General features: G+C 34.0%; 2 protein-coding genes across 6 annotated transcripts; both read left to right on the top strand.

The window, feature by feature from the left end:
* The first annotated feature begins 1,653 nt into the window (after positions 1 to 1,653).
* LOC105132902 (uncharacterized) lies at positions 1,654 to 4,443 on the top strand. Of its 4 annotated transcripts, none has more exons than XM_011036645.1 (5): positions 1,654 to 1,830; positions 2,812 to 2,991; positions 3,148 to 3,198; positions 3,346 to 3,549; positions 3,969 to 4,443. In XM_011036645.1, exons 1-5 carry the CDS (start codon positions 1,783 to 1,785, stop codon positions 4,254 to 4,256), a joined length of 771 nt encoding a protein of 256 aa, XP_011034947.1. In that variant the 5' UTR covers positions 1,654 to 1,782; the 3' UTR covers positions 4,257 to 4,443. The 4 variants fall into 4 exon arrangements, with proteins under 4 accessions (XP_011034947.1, XP_011034948.1, XP_011034945.1 ...); XM_011036646.1 differs by having other exon boundaries at positions 1,655 to 1,830; positions 3,151 to 3,198; XM_011036643.1 differs by having other exon boundaries at positions 1,655 to 1,830; positions 3,316 to 3,549.
* A 7,774-nt stretch (positions 4,444 to 12,217) lies between these two features.
* LOC105132901 (tyrosine-protein kinase CSK-like) lies at positions 12,218 to 20,071 on the top strand. 2 transcript variants are annotated; one of them, XM_011036641.1, is made up of 17 exons: positions 12,218 to 12,614; positions 12,729 to 12,843; positions 12,938 to 12,967; positions 13,908 to 14,005; positions 14,103 to 14,189; positions 15,104 to 15,158; positions 16,201 to 16,311; positions 16,589 to 16,639; positions 16,861 to 17,018; positions 17,097 to 17,204; positions 17,628 to 17,701; positions 17,848 to 18,023; positions 18,393 to 18,488; positions 18,618 to 18,698; positions 18,845 to 18,898; positions 19,344 to 19,478; positions 19,553 to 20,071. In XM_011036641.1, exons 1-17 carry the CDS (start codon positions 12,436 to 12,438, stop codon positions 19,631 to 19,633), a joined length of 1,689 nt encoding a protein of 562 aa, XP_011034943.1. In that variant the 5' UTR covers positions 12,218 to 12,435; the 3' UTR covers positions 19,634 to 20,071. The 2 variants fall into 2 exon arrangements, with proteins under 2 accessions (XP_011034943.1, XP_011034944.1); XM_011036642.1 differs by lacking the exon at positions 12,938 to 12,967 and having other exon boundaries at positions 12,219 to 12,614.
* The last annotated feature ends 1,616 nt before the right edge of the window (positions 20,072 to 21,687 follow it).

Genomic DNA, 21,687 nt, shown 5'->3' with positions numbered 1-21,687 from the left:
CAAACCTTCTGGCAGGCCTGTTTAGGCATGTAGACGAGAGATGGCTTGAAATAGAGAAAGAAATGAAAGAGCACTAAGATATTGGCACGGCTCAATCAGAGACGACCGACCACCATTATTCTTTCAAGCTTTGATGATCTTCTTGAAAAAAATGGTGTCTTTCTCTGAGTGAACCGGGCCAACATCGCAATGACACTTTCAAGCACACACAAACTGTCTTCCCAGCTTCAAGAAAGAGCTGCATTCTGTATTGCGAGAGAGAGAGAGAGAGAGAGAGCCAACAGACAAGGCTGAAGAGAAAGAGTATACAAGTCATGAAACAAAATGAGGATGTGCCCTATCAAATTTATGCAGATTGAGAAAGAGAGAGAAGGGACTTTGCTGGTGTGTGCATTAAAAACCCCGGACAACCTAAACCCGCATCAAGGACCAGAGCATTGAATGGTAACCCACGAACCACCACCTCCATAATATTCCCTGCAATAAATTTCCTCTCTGTCTCTCTGTATGATACAGGGCCTTGGTCCTCTCGTATTAATATTGGCAATGGCTCCATGATTCTGTACAAGCCTTTATTTTGACCCTGGACGAACAAACCAGAGCAAACTGATCAGTGCTGAAACCGTTTTTAATAAGGGAATCGTCCCATAAGGCCATAACTCTCCAGTCTGAACTGCATCTTAATTGCTATTTGTGGAATCTCATCAGTTTTTGTCTCTTTATTACCCATTTTAACTGCCGGTGTTTAGCAACCATTGACCCCTTTCCATGACTTGAATTTTGAAATGAAAAGCAAAAAAAAAAAAAAAAATACAATTATTATTTTCTGAAGGCATGTTTAAAAATAAAGGTTAAAAAATATCAAGAAGGTGACTAGGCCCAACAAGAAGCCCTTTTTTCAACAATATATATATGTTATTCAAAGAAGATCTTAGGCTCTAAAAAATCTCAAAGGACAAATTGTCATAATCAACTGCACACATGTCTTCTACAATTACAATCGAGCAACGCACAGGGGCATTACCAAAGAAAACAATACCAGAGCGCATTTTTTAAAAGTCCTGCAAAGAAACCTCTTTTGATAGCAGCTCCACAGCAACCTTAGAAACCATGATTGGTAATCCAAAACATTTTTATTTTAATATTTAAAAAATAATTGAAAATGTATCATTTCGGATAAAAAAAAATTAAACTTACCATGTCCACTAATTTTAACCGAATCAACTTTCAGTCAATTTTGATGTAAAACCGATCAAAACTAGGACTCTAATCAGTGGGTCCCAAAGTTAACTTACCGGGCTAGTATAAATTTTAGAACCATGATTAGAACCCCAGCTACATGTTTATCGTCTTATAAATCACGGTCCTAAAAAGTTTTATGTATGTGTTCCATGTGAATCATAACAATTTAATTGGCCCCGCGGGCTCGATTTTGTCATGGGATCTATAATGCCATTTGACTTGGTTCGTAGTATCTCGACTAAAAAGATTAGGCCCACCCTTCGCTAATTTATTGTTCCCCTTTTGCCAACCTGATTTTGTCACCGAATCCGAATCTAATTTCATGTCCTCTTCGGTTCTTCATCGGTAAGCAACTTAAAAAAACAGAAGATAAAAACTGAAATTCCTTCTTCCTGAAGTCATTATGTAAGTGCATAGCTCGCTGTTGCACGGACAACCCTCTCCTCTGGTTCCTCGATTGTTTTCCTCAATTTTATCTGTGTTTTAGGACAACGAAACATCGGTTTAAAGTGTTCCACCTGTAATTCTTTTGTTTTTCCAATGGTTTCGCTAGCAGTGTCGTTGGATAAGTCAACATGGAATGGCCAGGTAACCTTCTAAATCCCCCTTCTACTCGTTGCAAATTTTGCTGTCCTCTCTCCTTTCTTATCTTGTTTCCTTCTTGTTAAACCACCTTTTCTTTTCTTTCTGGAACAATTTAACTCTTCAATGTGCCGATAATAAAACCTTAACTCGACGATGAGCTACTAGGGGTTGTGGGCTTTTCTGATTACTCGAAAGAAAAGAAATTTTGGAATGAACACATTGCTTTTTGTAAGTTACAAGGGATGAACTCGACGTAACCTCCTGTATAGCTAAAGGTTCATGGGTTTATTTTAGTGGGAAGTACTATAATTTATACACTTTTATGTATAATTTATTAGTTTATTCATCTCCGTGCAAAGCCAGGGAGTTATCTAAAAAACTTTATTGAGTATTAAAACAATTTTAGTTTAACAAAAAAAATATTATTAAGTCAACATGTTTTTGTTTAAAAAAACAATCATGTTGGTTGTCAACTTCATTTTTTAATGAATCAAGCTTCTAGACTTTAAGTTAATTTATTGAGACGATTCAAGTTTTATAACGATATAATTTATGAAAGTTGTATGTGTTCAATATATTGAATCCCAATGGGTTTAAAAAGAACTCTGTATTTTGGATTTATTTTCTTTATTTTCATGGATAAATAGTAAGCTTTCTTTACATCTTTGGTTAGCATTAGCTCCATGGACTAGATACCATTAATTTATATAATTACATGGATTTTTAATCTTTGACGGGTGATTGAAATCTCACACTACTGCAGTAATAATAATTGTTGTATAAACTGGTTGAAAATATTTCTTATCATAAAATAAATAAATAATTTATTTATGCATAGGCATACGTACCTTGTATAAACTTTTGACTGAATCAATGATTATAGTTTTTTTTTTTTTCAATTTTAACCCCTCCTTTCCTATCAGATGCTACTTCATTGTTGTATAGGCTAATTCCCTATCTCGTTTTCTACTTTGATTCTCGCAGATGACAATCAAAGCTGGCTTTTCTATCTTGCCAATTCTGTTGTTCTTCCTTACCTCACTACTTTCCTGTGGAGCTATCTACACTGCAGAGAAATTTTGCACTAGTTTTTTGCTTATGATCATGGCATATTTGTTAAATTTAATGCAGATATCTTTGTGGGAATTGGACCAAGTTCATAAGGTAATCAAATATTTAAAGAAAGGAAAAAAAAAACTGATTCTTCTACCTGTTGATTTTACAACACACAGACTAATTGATTCCAAGTCTTTGCAAAATTACTGTAAAAAAATCATTATTTGATTGAATTTAGTGTTTCTAATTGCGAAATTACATCAGCAGGATTCAGAGGACTTGTTTTCTATTGCTTCAACAGCAGATGAGCATCAGGCATGCAATCCCTTCGTTTCTTTATTGTTATTCCCTAAGGCTTTTTTTTCAAACTGTTTAATGTCTGCCACGTTAGTAAATGGTTTCATGTTAATTCACTCTTCTCTTCTTCTCCAGATGACATTTACTCTTTCTCCTTTCGATCAGCCACATGCCGCCGTACTGTTCCCTGTCATATTGCCCTCCTTGGCAGCGTTTTACACCATAGAAGAGAACGTAATCGTGGGCTTGGGATTCGTGGTTATGGCATGTGTATCATTCTTAGCCCTGTATGGATTGTATTTTACATCTCCTGTCAATTCACCAGCCTTTGATTTCTGGGCTGAATGGACAGGCCTGAAATTGTGCAAGGTAGTAATTCTTTTTTTTTTTAATTATTCCATGACATTAAGTGAAATTAATCATATTTATAAAGACATGAAGATGGGGTTGATACTTGAGCCCATTTAAACTATGATATTTTTTTATGTAAAAGAATTAAACGTTTTATATTTAAAAAAAAATCTCAAAACAAAGTATTTTAATAATAAAATAGTTTAAAATTAAACTATTTTAGTGGTTTAATTAACAAGAATTAATACTTCATCAAGTTGATCCATCAATTCAAACCTGGTTTTATAACTATAAAATTAACAAGATAGGATAGGACTGGCACAGTGGTTGTAAATTTTCTTGTTTTTTTGTTTGTAATTTGATATTAAGTATTATTTTTCTAAAAATAGTAGTTGTTATTGAACTCGGTGTGAAAATTTTGAAAATTTAATGTGCAGACATTGATACATACTCCGCCTGAAGACAGAAGCCAGCAACTTGAAGTGCTATATAACCGTATATTGGGTCCTGTGGATGACGAGAGAGAGAGAAGTGAGGAGAGGAGTTCGATTTCTGAAGCTGAGTATCTGGAGGGAGAGGAAGGAGTTGGCGAGAACAATGTCCAAAATCAAGGGGCTGAAGTTGAAGGATTGAGAGAAAACGGACTTAAATTCGGCATTGAAATCGACGAGGACGAATGGGAATATATAAAAAGCTCCACTTCATGCCAAAGACACCCGAAGTGAGAGTTGAAGATAGGGTCTTTAATTCGAGGCTTCTAGCAATAAAAAAGAAAATATGATTAAAACTCGATCAAGCTTTCTTTTACCTTTCATTTTCCGTGCTTAGCTTGTAGGTCGAGGCTAGTTCTTATAGGCGTATCTCAGTAGGGTTTTTTGTCCTTTCCCTTTAACCGAAAAGGTCATTCCTTTTCGGCACATGTGTTTATGTGTTTTTTACGGTTATTATATTATTATACATATATAAAAGAAATAATGTTTTCATGTAAAAATAATATAATTATAAATTTGGCTAATTTCTTTTTTACTGTATCCTACTGTAGTGATATCAAAATCATAGTCTTTAGGGTTTTTTAATAGAAAAATAAGTTCTTTTATATATTTTTACTTCTATATTTGATATTTTTTTATCATTTTACACTTGATTTATTTATTATTATTATTTTTAATATTTTTTATTTTTTCCTTCTTTTTTTCCTCACATATTTTTTTCTAAAAAAATATTATTTTTTATTTTTTACACTTTGAATATTTATTACTCTATATTTTATTTATTTATATCATTTTTTCTTATTTTTATTTTTTTGTAATTTTTTATTTATTTTTCTTTATATTTTTTTAAATTATTATAAAAAAACTAAGAAAATAGTGTTTACTATAACAATTATAACATTGTTTCATTCTTTTATTATCTTAAAAATTAGCTTGTGATCTTGCATATTTTTATCGATCTGTATAATTTTTATTATATTTTATTTTATATAAATATTAATTTTTAAAATTATAATTATATTTTTTATTTGATATTAAAAAATACATTAATATTACCTCCACGTTAATTCTTTTATGTTAGAAAAATTACTTAATTTACAGTAAGGGAAGTTGAATTAACATGTTAACATTTTATTATTTGTATTTATTGACACATGATTCTTGATGTATTAATTAAATGCATGGATAAATCCTTTTATTTATAATTGTATTTAAAAATATATATATTTAAAAAACTTACATATTTATTTTTAGTTTTTGTTAAAAAAATTATCTGACCCCACAGTAAAATGTGGATTAAATAACTAGTTTGGATCTATTCCTTGATTTATTAAAAAAACTTCGTACAATTTTTTTTTCTTTTCAAATTGTAGTTTTCTATGCTGTTAAACTATGTTCTCACCGGTATAGGTTTTGCAGTACTCCACTTGGAGTTAATGGTTTGAATTTTATGTCGTGAATTAATGTCATGGTTTTCTTTTCATTTTTCATTTTTTTTTGGAAGAATCTAATGAATATATTTTTTAAAACTTTTTTTATTATTATTTATGTGGGTGTCTGGGCCAGCTTGCGCGTACCACGACTAATTCTCATGGCCCACTGAATACCCTGCAAATCTAGTAGGCATGTAAGGCACCGCGGGGATGACAAACATACGTACTATAACTTGAACCCAGATACAGTGAAAGGAGACAAGCCCCTTCTAGTCGTGGTCTGTGTACTACAATGCGTGTCCTAGGTGTTGGAAAATCATAAGATATTCCAAAGAATGTTTTACAATTATTTCACGTAGCGACGTGGTTAATTTGGTGTAAAGCTAGAGTAAAGGGTCATACGGATTAATTAAGATAGGCAAAAATTTTTAAAAAAGTTATTTAAAAAAATTGAACCAAATTTTAATTAGAAGAAGAATTGACTTTCCAAACCACACCGAATTTAATAATAATAATAATACCAGATCCTCTGGGTGTATGCAATTCATCCATTCATAGTATACAGAAGGAAATATGTCACCACGACTGTTCATGAACTCTACTAGCTCCACTTTTATTCAAGCGGATGGATAATTATTCCCACCGTGCTGGATAATAGTTCTTTTGTTGATCTTATCATTGCATGGCATCTCCGCAAGTCATGACCTAATGTATCTAGTCTCGATTCTCGAGCTTCTTTCGGAAAGGAAAAGAGAAGATATTTTTGCAGGGTCTGTGGTGGTTTTTGCCCACACTCTCTGTGTGTATGCTCTAAAACATTGTTAAAGAAACAGCCCGAACCGAGTCCACATCCAACGTTGGACAGTGATGGGAAAGAAGAGGTGCTCGTGAATTTACATAGCGTACCATGCTCGAATCATTGATCTTTGGTCTGCCCTAGGATTCATTGAAAAGGTAGGGCGTCCGGTGTTCTTGTTATATCCAGAGAGACCAGTCACTGTCTATTTCCCGGACAGGCTTGCTTACTACTGTGGATGGTGAGGCATCTTTCTGGCCCATCCTTGCAACATGCGGTAATTTGCTTGATTTTTCTCTCGAAAGAAGCCCCAGACCTTGGCACTAGTGGCACCACACTTTTCATATTGCCATAACTTTCCCATGGGAAGGAAAAAGTTCTTTTAATACCGATGACTCAAAGATTCGAGGAATCTGTGCCTAATGTCGCTACTGGCATGACACGTGCAAAACGGGTCGGAATAGGCAGAGCTATTCTAGTGGGTTGAAAGTTTTTTTATTTTTTGCACCCTTATGATTTTTTTATTTTATATCTGGTTGCCCTCTTTATTTATATTTATATAAATATCATTTTTTTTATTTTCAAAGTTATCTTTATTTCATCCCTATTTGATAAGAAATCTAGATTACTCTTAATTTTTCATAATTTATTGCATCTCATTTTATTAGATACGTGTCAAGATAAAAATAAGCTTGGACATGCTATTCTATGTAACTTATAATTTGAGAATAACAGAATATTCTAGTCAAATAAAAACCGAGCAAAATGATTTTGAAAATAAAGGGTTGATATTATTATAAATAAAAATAAACGAGGACAAAAAATTATAAAATCAAAATTAAAGAGACCAACATAACCTTTTTTTTTTAGATTAACGTGGGTGTCCGGGTCAGCTTGCGCGCACCACGACTAATCCTACGGGCCCTGAAATTAACGATCATGTAAATCTCCAGTAGCCATTATATGAGCAACCAAGGACTCGAATCTGAAACAATAGAGGGAACAAATCCCTTAATCCCAAGTTCCTTTTAATTCCAAGTTTTTATCACTTTACCACCATCTAGATGGTTAGCTCTTTACTTATTATAGTGATGGCCAATGTTATATAGGAAGACAGAGAGAGCAGTTTGTCTGTGCTGTTGGCAACCAAAACGGACGGCGCATCCTCACGCTGCTTGTGGATACCACCCCACGCCAAACTGTCTGGACCAAGGTTTAAACGGCCAAGTTTTTCAGACTCGTACACAATTTTTTATATTTTTATGAAGAGAATCGTTACAAACACACTATTTCATGCAGGGTTGCACCATTTTTCTCGCAAATCTCAGCCATTGGTTACTTTTGAACAGCAGATAAGTACCAATAAAATGAGTGGCTTTACAAGCATCAACGTTTCCGATTTCACATCTTGAGGTGAATGTGAGGCTATAAGTATCTTATTTTACCAGGTAGACATAACATATTACAATTTTCTCAAACTCGTACTTTTGTTCTTATATTTCTTATATTTACTCCCTTAAACGTTGGAGAATTTCTTATTTCGCGAGGAACTGTTTTTTTAAAAAAAAAATCAATGTAAACTCTTGGCCAAAAAAACAGGGTTAAATTAAGATTTTTTTAAAAATCATATTATACTTGAGGAGGGGCAAAGGGGTAAAATATTCTATAAATTAGTATAAAAAGGAGGGATTTTCTTCTCTCGAAGACAGCGGCCACAACGAAGGAGAAAGGATGACATTTTCAATTTTGCTCACTAAAATCTTAGAAAAACTAAGAGAAAATTAGGGGATTTATAGAAGAATTAAGGGGAACTCTTACATGCACCTATAAACGCTTGATTAAGAATGAAAGAGAAGCGAAAAAAAATTGAGAGGGGCTGCACAGCCATGGTAGCAAGGAAGAAAAAAAAGGTGATTCAATTTTTTTTAACTAGTTGAGATCTGAAGACTCGAACAATGTTTAGTAAGGGTTCGGTGTCTACTCTAGTAATTTCATACCGTTCAAATAACATTTCAAGTAAAAATCATAAATTTTAGGCTAGAGCTTATATTTTTTTTATAAAAAAATACAAATTAACTATAAATTAATTAAATTTAGTTATATTAGGCCGTGTTAGGTGTTGAATTTAGTAGAATAGATGAAAAAAAACATAAAATCCTTAATAACCCAAGTAACCAGCCAGAGAGAAAGTTAGACTGGTGATATATAATTGTATATAATCAAGTGAAATTATTGTGAACTAATATATACTTATATAGAGAAATGGTTTTTAAAAGAATTGAAATATAATATGAAATTTTAATTGAAATGTTATTGTACAGTCGGAGATTTTGTCAGCATGAATGTTAAGTGAATTAACTTTATATGCTTGAGTAAATATTTAATTAAGCATGAAGGGTTTTAGAGAATTGAAATTAATGATACGGCAATATATGTATATATGTATGTATTTTTAAAAAAAAAAATTGTAAATGAGAATTTATATAAAAACAAATTCAAAAAAGAAATTTGACATGTTTGTTAATATATAAGAGACTACTAGAGTTGTGCTGCAGCATAAAGATACCCTAGAGTCTTTGATCGCAAGTAAGTATTCCATATTTTAACATTGTTTTTGTAAGATTGTCATTATAATATTTTGGACATGTTATATTATTTTATTTTTAATTTGTAAAATATATAGTGGAATAAAGAAATTTTATAGTGGTGGGATTAATGTCCAGCAAAGGATAGTGAAATTAATTTCAGCGATGAGATTAATGTCCGGTAAGGGGGAAAACAAAAGTCCCCGTGAAGGGATTAAAAATTAGTTATGTTGATGGAAATAAATTTTGGCTACAGACATGAAAAATTAATTTTTTTTTATATTAAAATTAATGTTTAATACTAGAAAATATAATTTTTTTTTAGGATGTAGGAGTTTTACCAAGTAATGGATAAAGAATTTAGATTATTTACAAGTAAAAATAAGATATACACCTATGCGAGCCGTAAATTATCTAGTGTTGGATATAGGTTAAAAAAAAGCTTAACATAAAGAATATAGCTTAGGAAATAGAATATGTATTGGAAACAGTGATAAATGAGAAATATTAACACATAAAATAAATCGTGTAAGTTAAAAACAAACCATGTGAATGTAATTGAATAACCCTTATGATGAATTGTATTAAAGATATGTCCGTGTGTTTATTCTAATTATTTATGTAAATTATTGTTGCATATTTAATTTCTATTTATATATTAATTTATAGGTGTCTCTCGATCATAAGCAACTTACTATTTATTTAGGAATCTTTGTTTATTTTGAAAGGGATTATAATAATTGTGTTTTCATAATTGAATGTCAATCTAACTTAAATTATGTAATTACAAATCCAACTTAATTGACCTAGTGTATAATGTTATAGTTATGTTTTTGTTGTGGCTTATACTAAGAGTATTAGATAATTTATAATTATAGTTTTTTATTTGAATTTTGAATTTTATAATTATATACATGATATGATATTAAAATGAATTATAATAATTGTGATGAGATATGTTACGAAATGACGAATTCAGGATGGTTGAACAATAATTAAGTTTGTTAAATGAATATATTAAAATGTTATAGGTATTTATTGATAACTTGAGATCTTATGATATAGAAGAGATTCTATTAAAATTTCAGTAGATTCTGCAAAGCTATAAAAAAAAACACTAAAAAAATAATAATTATTTATAAAAAATAAAATTTAAAATTCATAAAAATATCAGGGTGTTATAACCAACCTTATATTAAGTTTATATATCGAAGCTCTATATATTTAAAAAAAATAAAATTATTTAAAGATTTTTTTGGCATGGTTTAGAACGAAGGGGCCCTTGGAATTGTTAGGGAGAATATCACTCATGATCTTGAAGTTGTTGGGTGGTAGGTGCCACTCTATTTAAAGCAGGAATTAAACTGTATTTGATAATGATTTTTGAATCTTGGAATTAGTAGAATATATTCAGTCTAGACCTTGTTTCTTTAGATTGTGTAAGATGCACAGCAACTTCGATGGGTTTTATTGACCTTTTGTCTTTAAATCACATTTGGAATCATTAGATATTGGATCTCCTAGGCATTATCCACGAAAAGGGATGCGATGATCCCGTCAACCAAGAAAAACAAAATAAATATACCTCGCATGGCTATCTAGCTAGGCACTAGCGGACCTGTCACTGATTTCTCTAGGTTTCTGCACGTCAAACACTTATTTGCTTATGTTTTGGAGGACATTAAAAGTATGATCAGAAACGTGGATGTGATTGTTTATTTTTTATTTAAAAAAATTAAAAAAATATTTTTTTATTTTAAATTTTTTGATATAAGTGTATAAAAATATTTTAAAAATATTAAATTAAAGTAAAAAAAATAAAAAAAATTTAATTTTTTTCAAAAAAAAATTTAAAACAAAAAAAATAAATCAAATCTAAGCAACCTCTCAATTGATCTTGTTATAAAACACTTAATATTATGGCTTGAGACTCGGCTAATTTGAGGTATACTCTATCTGCGTCACATGAAAATCAAAAAGGGAATTGACATGGGATGATATAATAAAAAATCAAAATACAAATTAACTTGGGTTAATTTCATGACACATGCAATATTTAGAATTTATTTTATTCTAAAAAGAATTTGATATTTTTTGTGTTTTCAAGAAAAAAAACTACCAATTTTTGGGGAAAAAAAACGGAATAGAAAATTAGACATTAAGAATTTTGTTAAAATTATCACATGAAATGGACATAAATTATGGCCCCTGAACCCTCTCATGTCATGAAAGAAGAGGCCGGTGTTAGCAAGAATCCCCGAGTCTGCCGGCCTGGAAAGCATTGAAAAAGCAAAGGTAAAGTCCATTGTGGCACCATCTGGTTGAAATTGCAAAGCAGTTGCTCACTGTCATGCAAGGAAATTGCAAAATAAAAATATTTTTATTTATTATGCTTTTTTTTAACTTTAAATTTCATGTCTTGCTCTGTTTTTATATTTATCTCCATGTTTGGATTTTTATTTTATTTTAAAAAAGCTACTACCAATACCAATAATAGTGCGATGAGTGATGACTCAGCGTACATTTTATTTTAACTGCCAGCACGCAATGAAGAGTCTAATTGGCAGCGCATATATGTGTGTAAGTTAAGTGGAATGTTGGGGAAACGGAAGAAATTCATTGGCTGGGAGTGGAGGGGCGTGATGCCATCAAATGTCAAGGTTATCCAGAGACAAAGACCCTTTCATTGTTTTTCTTTTCTTTTCTTTAATTATCGACTTTGAGCCCGAGTGACGGCAGAGATACATAATTTCTTATTGAGATTTATTTTATTAAATACCGTGGTATTATACAGGTGGCGATTGGATGGTTGTTTCATTTCCCAGTAATAATTGTGGCATAATTAAAATATCATAGCGAAGATGGCGCGTGTGACCAATAAGGATGGCCTAATCATGTGGATGGTGACGAGAATATAATCTTTTCACCTAGACACGCGGACCAATCAGAAGACTTGCACATGTAAATATTTTACTATGATCTTTTAGAATTCGTAGCACGACCTTGTTTCATGTACCACTGAGGATAGTTACTGGGTTCCCAGATGGATTGGTTGGTTTTTCTTGTGGACCCATCAATATCCAAATTAATGTATTCGTAATAAATGAAAGCGAAAATCTACGTAAAAATCGGATGGATATTGGAATTTTATTTCGAAGATTTCTTTATTTATTTAAGAATAAAGAGGATATTTATTTGTTTTATTTATCTTAATATTGGTAACAAAAATGTGATTCTTTCTTTAAACCAAACCGGTGAAACAAGCAAAGCAAGCAAGCATTGTTAGAATCCACGTAGATGCGCGCTCAGGGGTGCGCATTACGCCATCAGTTAAACGTCTTAATTTTTCCGTAACCTAATCATGTTTATAATACACAAAAGAAAAAAACAGAAAAGGAAAAGAAAAGGGAAAACGGAAACTGAGCGAGAGAGAAATAGAGAGATAGAGGGCACTGCTAGCTTTTCTTTCTTCATGCAAGCAGGTCTCGAATCTTCCTTGTCGTTTACCGCTAAAAAATTCACCGTTTCACGTGATCGATCACCACCGCCACTGATCCTCTTCACAAAATCACTCCGCCTTTCGTTTTTCTTTGTTTTCAATGGGAGACACGGAGAGTTGCAGCAGCAGAGCAGTAGATTTCGTGCCTCGAAACCAGAGGCAAAAGCTCGATGTTTTCAACGAAGTTCTTTGGCATCTTAAAGAATCGAATGACAAAGAAGCGACTCGTCCTGGCTTCGAAGATGAACTCTGGACTCATTTCTGTAGACTTCCTACTCGGTAATCTCAATCGGAATATTCCTCTCTCTCGATTTTTATTTTATTTGTTATCGTTTTTTCCGTTGTAATTCTGATCTAATTTACTGATTTTCTATTTTTTTATTTATTATTTAGCTATGCAATGGATGTGAATGCGGAGAGAGCACAAGATGTTACTATGCACAAGAGGTTGTTGCAGATGGCACGTAATCCAGCTACTCGGCCGGCGATTGAAGTGCGGCTTGTTCAGGTATGAAAACGAAGATGCGGTTAAAGATGCCTTCATGACTTTTGGTATCTTCGCTTTTAATTCTTTTGCTTGGCTTTGTGTGATACTCTTGTAGATTCTTCTGGTAGAATTATTTATTGGCAGGGTAGGTGTGTCTTATTCCATAAATACTGCGATTAAATATTATTAGCAAATTGCCCTCTCTACAGTATTATTATTTAAAATAAAATTAATAATTATCCATGTTTGCACGTTTGCTGTTGTTTCTATTTTGGTTCAATGGTCCCTGATATCTTCGAACCGGCTTGCAACGTACCGAGACCAAGTCTAAGCCTAATTTCTCACGCTTATATATACAATCTAACCTCTATAAATTAATAACTTATACCATCAAAATTTATTAATTAATCGAGATATTATTTAAGTTGACACCAAAAAAGTATTATTTAATTTAGGTTATTAATTATTGAGGTTATATATATATATATATATTCTTTATGGTGTGTGCAGTTCTTCATCTCGGATAATCTTGAGGTGTGTTGGGGAATGGAACAGTATAATTCCTCTCTGGTCATACTCAAGAGTTGACTGAAAATGTTTCTATTTGTGAATTTAAAAAATAAAAAATTGATATTTCTGGAACAGAGGAATACGAATCCATACTAGTAGTGCTTTAGAACAGGGTGGCAGAAGAACTTGCTGTTAATTGCAAGTTTTACCACTGATGTAGGAGTCAAAATACAGACTATGCTGATCGGTCTATAATTGTTTATATCTAAATGGAAAAAAAATAATTTTCATGTTATAAATTAAACGGTTAACCTATTGTCTTGAACATGGTTAAGAATGACATTGATAATTTAACTTTTGCTTGAACGATTTTTCCTGGGAATTCTAGTTTTTATCAGGGTCATATAAAGCTGTACTGTAATTGCTGTTTTAGCCTCATGTGTCCTTTACCCTGTTTCCTTTTATGCAACTTCTTTAAGAATGGTAGCATTATTACATTGCCGTTGTCGCTTTGATTACAATTTGCCAACCTTTCATTGCTGGCAAATGGCATTTGTCTTATTTTTTATATGCAGGTTCCTTCTGCATATGATAGACATTCTGGTGATTCGGTAGATTCAGACTCTCCAAGGAAATTGCAGCTCCAATATTTTGATTATCTTGAGAAACAGAGGCATGGTTATGCAAATTATATTGTTTGGATTTGCATTTTCTTTATGAAAATATGCAACTATTAATGTCTTGCATTTGTCTCTTTGTTTCATATTCAGCATTCATCCACCTCCAGCCTTTGGTTCATTGACTGATTTTGAACTTCTTCATAAATATCAGAATGACGATATCACTGCGTTTACCAGGCAAGTTTACTTCCGCTAATGGGTCAAAATGTTCTTTCCTGCTTGTGAACTCACAATCATTCTTCTGTTTAATTTTTCTGGGGTCACCTGATGTGATTTACTATCTTTTAGCTGTTCTGTTTCCTTATTGCCTCACCCAGACTAGGCTTTAATGTAATTTTTCTGAATGTGAACTTCGAAATTCAAAACAGCTTCTGGTCTTGTGAAAAATGTTTTATATCTCAACCAAAGAAAGGAAAACATGTGGGGGGATATTCTGAATCAAATTGGATTTTTCAGGATATTCTAGATGAAATTTGAGGAGTCCTTTCTTCTTCCAATATTTCCTTGTTAGATAAAAAAGAAAAAAAAGAAAGAGATGCGCCGCTCCATCAAAATGTTTTCGTATATATGCGACATGTGAAGAAGATGGCTGGGGTAGTCGGTAGCATAAGCATTTGACGCTAAAAGTACGAGCAGATTCAGAATTCTGCATATCAGGAGTATGAGGCTGGGATCCTTTAAATTCTTGTGTTTATGAAGGCCGATAGACGGCTGGGGTACTCGGTGCTTCCTGATGCAACTAGCCCCAACATTAGAATTAATTAACTGGTCATTTGTTTTATGTGTTGCTAACTCATGCGATCAGTAGCATAAGCATTTGATGCTAAAAGTACTAGCAAATTCAGAATTCTGCATATCAGGAGTTCTGAACTACGAGGCGGGGATCCTTTAAATTCTAGTGTTTATGAAGGCCGATAGATGGCAGACACGTTGCTTTCTCCCTTTCTTGTTCCTTAGCTGTGTTAATCCTTTGCTTTCTTTGAATGAGTAGTTGTGCTATACGCCATTTGAGGCAAATATTTTCATTAGCTTATGGAAACGCATTTTAGTTAATGTGAAAATAACACTGCAATACTTCCATGATTTTGTAGGTTGATGCATGAAATTACAATTTCAACTAATGATAAGCCAAAACTCCTGAGTCAGGTAGCTGACCTCTTCTAGTTTCTGAATCATTTGTAGATGTCATCTGCGTTGCATTAGTCTTGGTAGGCATATTGTTTTTTTTTTTTTACATTCTGCAATGAGCATTGCATACATGGAATTTATTGCATCCTTGATCTAGCATTTTTTTTTAGACATCTTCTGGACATATGTGCAGGAACAATCTTGACATATACGAGGCATCTGACCTCAGATTTATTTTTGGAGTAGAAAGCTGACATACAAAAACATCATGATTTGAAGGATAAAGTGTGCATGATGTAAAGGATGAAGTGTGCATTTCCATTCACTGTGTTACAATTAGAGGATCAATCTTACTGAAACATTTGTTATGTAATTACTTGATCTTGAAGGATCTTCTATAAATCATTCTTTTCTCAGTAACTTTCTTTAACTTCTGTTTGGGAACCCATCTATAGCCTTATTCTTTCATGTTTCTCAGTTAATTCATCTTATTCATGTCCTTCCACCGCCCAGGGAGTAGACTTCAAGAGCTCTTGCTCTGTGTATCCTCCTCCTACTTATTCTGCATTTTCATTGTTGACATTTTTATAGTATTCCTATATCTTGCATAACTTCCAGTTTATTTTCTGATCTTTTTTTATGATTGGATCCTTTCTACCACCAGTCAAGAACAACTGTCCATAGTCTGCCTCTCCTCTTGAATCTTCTCCGCGAGCATTCATATGGATTTTTAGATGAAATATTTGTATGCATTTTTATTGTATTCCTAGATTGTTGCACGAGTTCTGGTTTATTTTCTGATTTTACTTTCTACCACCAGTCAAGAGATTAGTGTTTCTCCACTTTGATCTTCTCTTCTATTAATCACATGGATTCCTAGCCTCAAGATGACATGTTATACAGTATCGTTGTTTTTCAACAGAAGTATCTGTATATAATATTATTGTTGCGCTAACTTGAAGTAATAATTCTAAGTGCAACAGAACTATCTGCATATAATATTATTGTTGTGATTGACCTATTAAAATCAAATTTTTTTTTCTAATTTTTGAATTTTCAGTTGACTTCCTTGTTGTCTGAGATTGGACTCAACATTCAGGAAGCTCATGCTTTTTCCACAGTAGATGGCTACTCCTTGGATGTTTTTGTTGTTAATAATTGGGCACCCGAGGTACTGCCCCCATTTTGCTCCACCTTAGGAATAACGTTAGATTTCTAGTCCTTTAAGAATGATCATGTGGTTTCCAAGATTCACTGTACAGTTTTGATGGAAATCATCTCTTGATTTGTAATGATTCACAATTTTTTGTGGGGAGCAGCACATTAATCTATATCATTGTTTCTTTCACCTCTTAGTTACAAGATCATAAAAGAACACTATAGTGGAATTTTAAACTGTCTCTTATCTTCTGACAACACCCACTACTTACTTCCTTAATTATTTACAGGACACAGAGCGGCTTAGAAGCATGCTGGTTAAGGAAATTCCCAAAATCGAGGTAGCCCTTCTAAATGTTACTTTTATACTGAATGGGATGCTAGTAATTAATTTCCAGAGCGAGCTCGTGTTCTCCTGTATGTTATTTTTAGGGTTTTGTTTGCTCATTGTCATGTTAATGTAATTAAAATGGAAAACGAGCAGCACTGATTATCATGAACTTAGTGCCACTTCAGTACTCTTTTAAATGATCTATAGTTGATAATTTGAAGTGCAATGCAGAAGAATGCTGTTTATCCTGTTGCGGAGCAAGATCAAACAGGAATCCGCCTTGTCTCTAATCACATGAACGTTCCCGCTGACTCAATTGATGTTTGGGAAATTGATGCACACCAGTTATTATTTGAGAGAAAAATTGCAACTGGATCTAGTGGAGATCTGTGAGTTCTTGTCATCGTAAGACCTGTGATCTGTTCTCATACGAGTGCTTTTTTAATAGAATGATTTAACTGAAACAGGTACAAAGGCACCTTCTGCAGTCAAGATGTGGCTATTAAAGTGCTTAGGGGTGAGCATCTAGATGATAAACTTCAGAGTGAATTTGTTCAAGAAGTCTCTATCATGAGGTCGGTTATATTTTTGGTTCTTTATCGATCCATCTGAATGCTTACAGAGACGCTCTCTGAAATTCTGAAAACATTTGCAGTTACAGCTGGAACTTACAAATATACCAGTGGAATCATGTTTATATACTGGCACAATATCCAAATGTAAACTAACCAGGTTGATATCCTGACAGTTAAGAGAATTTAATTATTGGATGAGCTGTCATGATTCCTAACAAATATTTTCTGTAAATGTTTTTTAGTAGTTTGAATCCCAAGAAAATGCAATTTCAACTCACAAATAGTGAGCAATGGGAAATGTTTTCTTATGTGCTGTAGAGGCCATATCTAATGCCGTGTAATTTGTGGCACAAGTGAAGTAGCTTTTCTAAATTCTCATGTAATTTGTCTAGGTTCCCCTTCAAACTCCTTTGCAATTTGCAGGAAAGTTCGTCACAAGAATGTTGTGCAATTCATAGGTTCATGTACCAGACCTCCAAGCCTGTGCATCGTTACAGGTGATTTGGAATGAACTCATAGATATATGTGTGCCTTTAGCTAATTAATTATATGTTGGTTTGTAGTGTAATTTTAATACTGCACTCATGAATTACCATTTCAATGTGTGTGATGTTTTTCTGTTTGCATATAAAACCCTTCTCAGAATTTATGTCTGGTGGAAGCATGTATGACTTTCTGCATAAACAGAAGGGAAGTTTAAATCTTCAGTCTTTACTACGAGTAGCAATTGATGTTTCCAAGGGAATGCACTGCTTGAACCAAAATCATATAATACATCGAGATTTGAAATCTGCCAATATCTTGATGGATGAAAATGGGGTAAGTGATTCACTTATGCAGTATTTAATTTCCAATCTGGTCCGTGTTCCTGTGTTTGTTCTTGCTCTTCTGAGTTCTGGAGCCGCACCAATTTTTTTTTTCCTATTTCAAACATTACTTTATACTTATTGTGTCAATTGACCATCATCTTGCATTCGTTTTTGATTGATGCCTCAAGATTTCCTGTTTCTCTCAGAACTAAATTGTGTTTCAAATTGAAAAGCTGCAGGAGCTGATTAAATCCTCTTAAGAGGAAGAAAGGCAACCCTGGTGAATCAGCTTTTTCTATAATAGAAAATAAGTTTACAACTTTTCTTTATTGGCTCTGACTACCAGTTTTTCTTAAAATTTCTAAAATTTGGCTAGCAGGTAGTTAAAGTTGCTGATTTTGGTGTTGCTAGAGTGCAAGATCAGACTGGTGTGATGACTGCAGAAACTGGAACTTACCGCTGGATGGCTCCAGAGGTTGGTGTTGTTGCACTGAATAAAATGGTTTGATGAATCACAGGATGAGTGCAGAGTTTCTTTTTATGCATTTGGTTTTTACATCATATCTCGCTAACATATGTTCCCTTGGTGTTTGATGCATTTAAGGTTATTGAACACAAGCCATATGATCATAAAGCAGATGTTTTCAGTTTTGGCATTGTGCTGTGGGAGTTGCTTACTGGAAAGGTAATCTGTTTCAACAGAATTAACGAGACAATTCTTTTTCATATGTTTAGTTTCTCCAAATGTATTGTTTATATCTTAAGTTCTACAAATTTATGATCACTCAGATTTCATGACAATAATCTAAGTACTTGTGAATGATATCCTAGCTTCCATATGAGCATTTGTCCCCGTTACAAGCGGCAGTTGGCGTGGTCCAGCAGGTATTCCTCCAGAACGCTTTTTCTTTCTGCTTTGAATGGGATTTTAGTTTTCCTTTCAGATAGAAACCAGCCGGTCTTTGGCACTGTCTGTCAACTGCCAAACTGCTTCTCGACCAGCACAACCTTGTGCCTGGTATTAGATAAACCATGGCCCACATGCTGGGCAGATCACAAGCAGCTCTAAGCTTGCTTTCTAATGCCTTGCATCAAAACTAAAACGGGTGGGGGTGGGGTCAAAATCTTAATTCGGTCAGCAATCCCAAAAAAGAAAAGGATTAGGGCACTTATTTCATGTCTGTAAATTCTTTTCATGATCAACCAGCAGCCATGCTGCTTGGTGGTAATATGAACTGCCGCCATAGAAGCGTATCATGAGCTCAAATTAACAAAAGGACTTGCTAAATTACTAATAAGGAGCTGCTGTGCTACTGACATGGATTTCCAGGGTCTAAGACCATCAATTCCAGGCCATTCTCATCCTAAATTGGCAGAACTGCTTAAGAGATGCTGGCAGCGAGACCCATTTTTGAGACCTGAATTCTCTGAAATTTTAGAGCTTCTACAACAGTTAGAGAGAACGGTATGGGAAGATTCTAAAATTTCTCCATTTCTTGTTGCTGTGCATATTTAGAAACTCATGTAGTCTTGGAACAGGTTGCTGATGAAAGAGACGACAAGCAGAAAGGAAAGTCTCCTAGAAGGGCTGTGACTGCAATTAGACGTGAAAGACGGTGAAGCCACTGGAATTGAATACTCTACATCCATCGTAATGTTTTCGTTTCGAGACACTCTCTCTCTACATCTTGCTTTCGTTCAATCAGGTGTGGGTTGGTATGCTCCGTTGACGAATACAAATACAAATAGAAATACATATATACTTATACACGTTGGTACATATATTGTAGGCACGCATCTTACCTAACCTAGAATTAGAACTGTTGGTCTTACAGTTGCTCACCTAGCGCAGAGCGCAACTTTAGTTTGTGTTGTCCTAGTTCTGGGGTTGTATCATAAACCAGCTCAGCGAGAGAGTAGATAATGTAGATAAGTGTTCAGTAATCTTCTTGTTCTATAGAATTAACATCCTTTTTCCTGTTAAAAGCTTTGGAATTAGGAGTTGATGTTTTGCTGAAGTTGTCATTTAACAGTTGCAATGAATCTCAACCTTATTTACAGAGCCAACATTGTTTAACCCGAACCAGTTTTGGTAGAACTGTTTTTTCTTCCTCTCTGAAAAGAATAGAACCTGATAGAGTAGGCCTTCCCCATGCCTTGGCTTGGGAGGGACAGGCCAAGGGTGTGTATTAAGCTATACCGTGTCCGGAAAAATGAGGACAACTCCATACTATCCATCAAAAAGTTTCATGTGCTGAAGGAAAAGTTTCATTAATTGATAATCCATTTCAGCCCCACCAAACCGAATGCGAGTCTTAGGTAAGTGAAAGTAGCAAAAAACTTTTGAGAAGGAAATGCATTCAGAGGTTCCCTCCTTTAGCTAAGCCAAAAGTAGTGAATTTATACCATGAAAGCATAGTTGTAAAACCCGGGATGATCTGAGGAGTGAATTCAAAATCTGGTTGATTTGATTAAAAATCCAGGTTAATATACTTATCAAGACTCTCAACAAGTTGATATTTTAAGGGTTTTTTGTTTTAAAAAAAAAACATTGTTTTGATTAAAAAAATTAGGTGCAACTCGACCATCAGTGGGTTTTCACAAAGAATAGAAGATACGAAAGTGCACACCGCAAGTTAACCAGAATGCTGATTCCAAAACACTTTTTGCCTTTGTTTTCCAAATCTGTAGCTTCCATGAGCTCCGTGTCCACTCAATTAGTGCAAAGAGTAAAGTGATGATGCTGCACTATTAAAATTCGAATGTTTATTTATCAACTATAATTACATGCTTAAAAGCACTACATAACAATAATTTATTACCCACACGAGGCCTCGAAGATTCCCCTAAGATCCTCTAATGGAACCCTTGATAAATTCCCTGATATCTCATGGTGCTCAGGCTTAAACAACAACCAGAGCACCTGGAAGAAGAAACATAAACTCACAAGCTCCTCTGCGCCATGATAGGGAATGTCACAAAGCACAGTCCTCTAGTTCACTTGACCAGAATGAACAAGTCATTGTCAACATCAATAATGCTGATGTTTGTGACGAAGGAACTACTATTGCTTCAAAATCCAGCAGTGAAATTCCAAGCAATAAAATTGAAGGTTCATCAAAGAAATTCAAAGTGTCGTTTGAGGGTGTACTCAACGAAGCCTTCCAGCAGAGAAGCAAGGACCGAGCAAACAAACCATCTTTCGATGCTTTTGAACAAAATTCATGGAGGTTAGTCGTAAACAAGATTGGTCGTTTGGTGTCTGGTTGCGGAATTAAGCTTGTTGTGATCTTTAATGAACACAATTTTCTTTTGTGGAAACGGATTCTGTATTTTGTTTATGGGTTGAGGAGAGCGGTATAGAGTTCCCTCTGGTTGGGTTTGTCTTTGCTCATTTGACACTTCGTTTTTCATCATGAGGTTGAGGAGAGTAAGAGCAAGATCTTACTTTATAGGACAAAGATTTTGGTGTGTTTATTTATAGGAACAGTGATATGGCTTCTGAAAACCCTCCTTGTTAAGGCTCTCACTTCATCCTTCCATGTCAACGCGGTTTTTAACCGAATCCAGGAGGCTCTGTTCAATCAATATGTAATTGAGACACTCTTTGGTCCTCCATTGTTTGAAAGATGAAGCACCAAGGAAGAGGAAGGGACAGTCGCCGAGGTTCAGCA

The sequence above is a fragment of the Populus euphratica genome, unplaced genomic scaffold (assembly GCF_000495115.2).
Source record: "Populus euphratica unplaced genomic scaffold, PopEup_1.0 scaffold68.1, whole genome shotgun sequence".
NCBI classification, from domain to species: domain Eukaryota; kingdom Viridiplantae; phylum Streptophyta; class Magnoliopsida; order Malpighiales; family Salicaceae; genus Populus; species Populus euphratica.
Note: the sequence above shows the minus strand (reverse complement) of the source record. Positions and strands in the feature narration are given on the sequence as shown.

Bases quoted from the DNA above. Each gene is read 5' to 3' on its own strand.
- LOC105132902 (XM_011036643.1), top strand. From the start codon at position 1,783: ATGGTTTCGCTAGCAGTGTCGTTGGATAAGTCAACATGGAATGGCCAG. The intron at 2,992-3,147 runs GTAATCAAATAT...AAATTACATCAG, and splicing joins AATTGGACCAAGTTCATAAG to CAGGATTCAGAGGACTTGTT. The intron at 3,550-3,968 runs GTAGTAATTCTT...TTTAATGTGCAG, and splicing joins CAGGCCTGAAATTGTGCAAG to ACATTGATACATACTCCGCC.
- LOC105132901 (XM_011036641.1), top strand. From the start codon at position 12,436: ATGGGAGACACGGAGAGTTGCAGCAGCAGAGCAGTAGATTTCGTGCCT. The intron at 14,006-14,102 runs GCATGGTTATGC...TTTCATATTCAG, and splicing joins GATTATCTTGAGAAACAGAG to CATTCATCCACCTCCAGCCT. The intron at 17,019-17,096 runs GTGAGTTCTTGT...TAACTGAAACAG, and splicing joins ACTGGATCTAGTGGAGATCT to GTACAAAGGCACCTTCTGCA.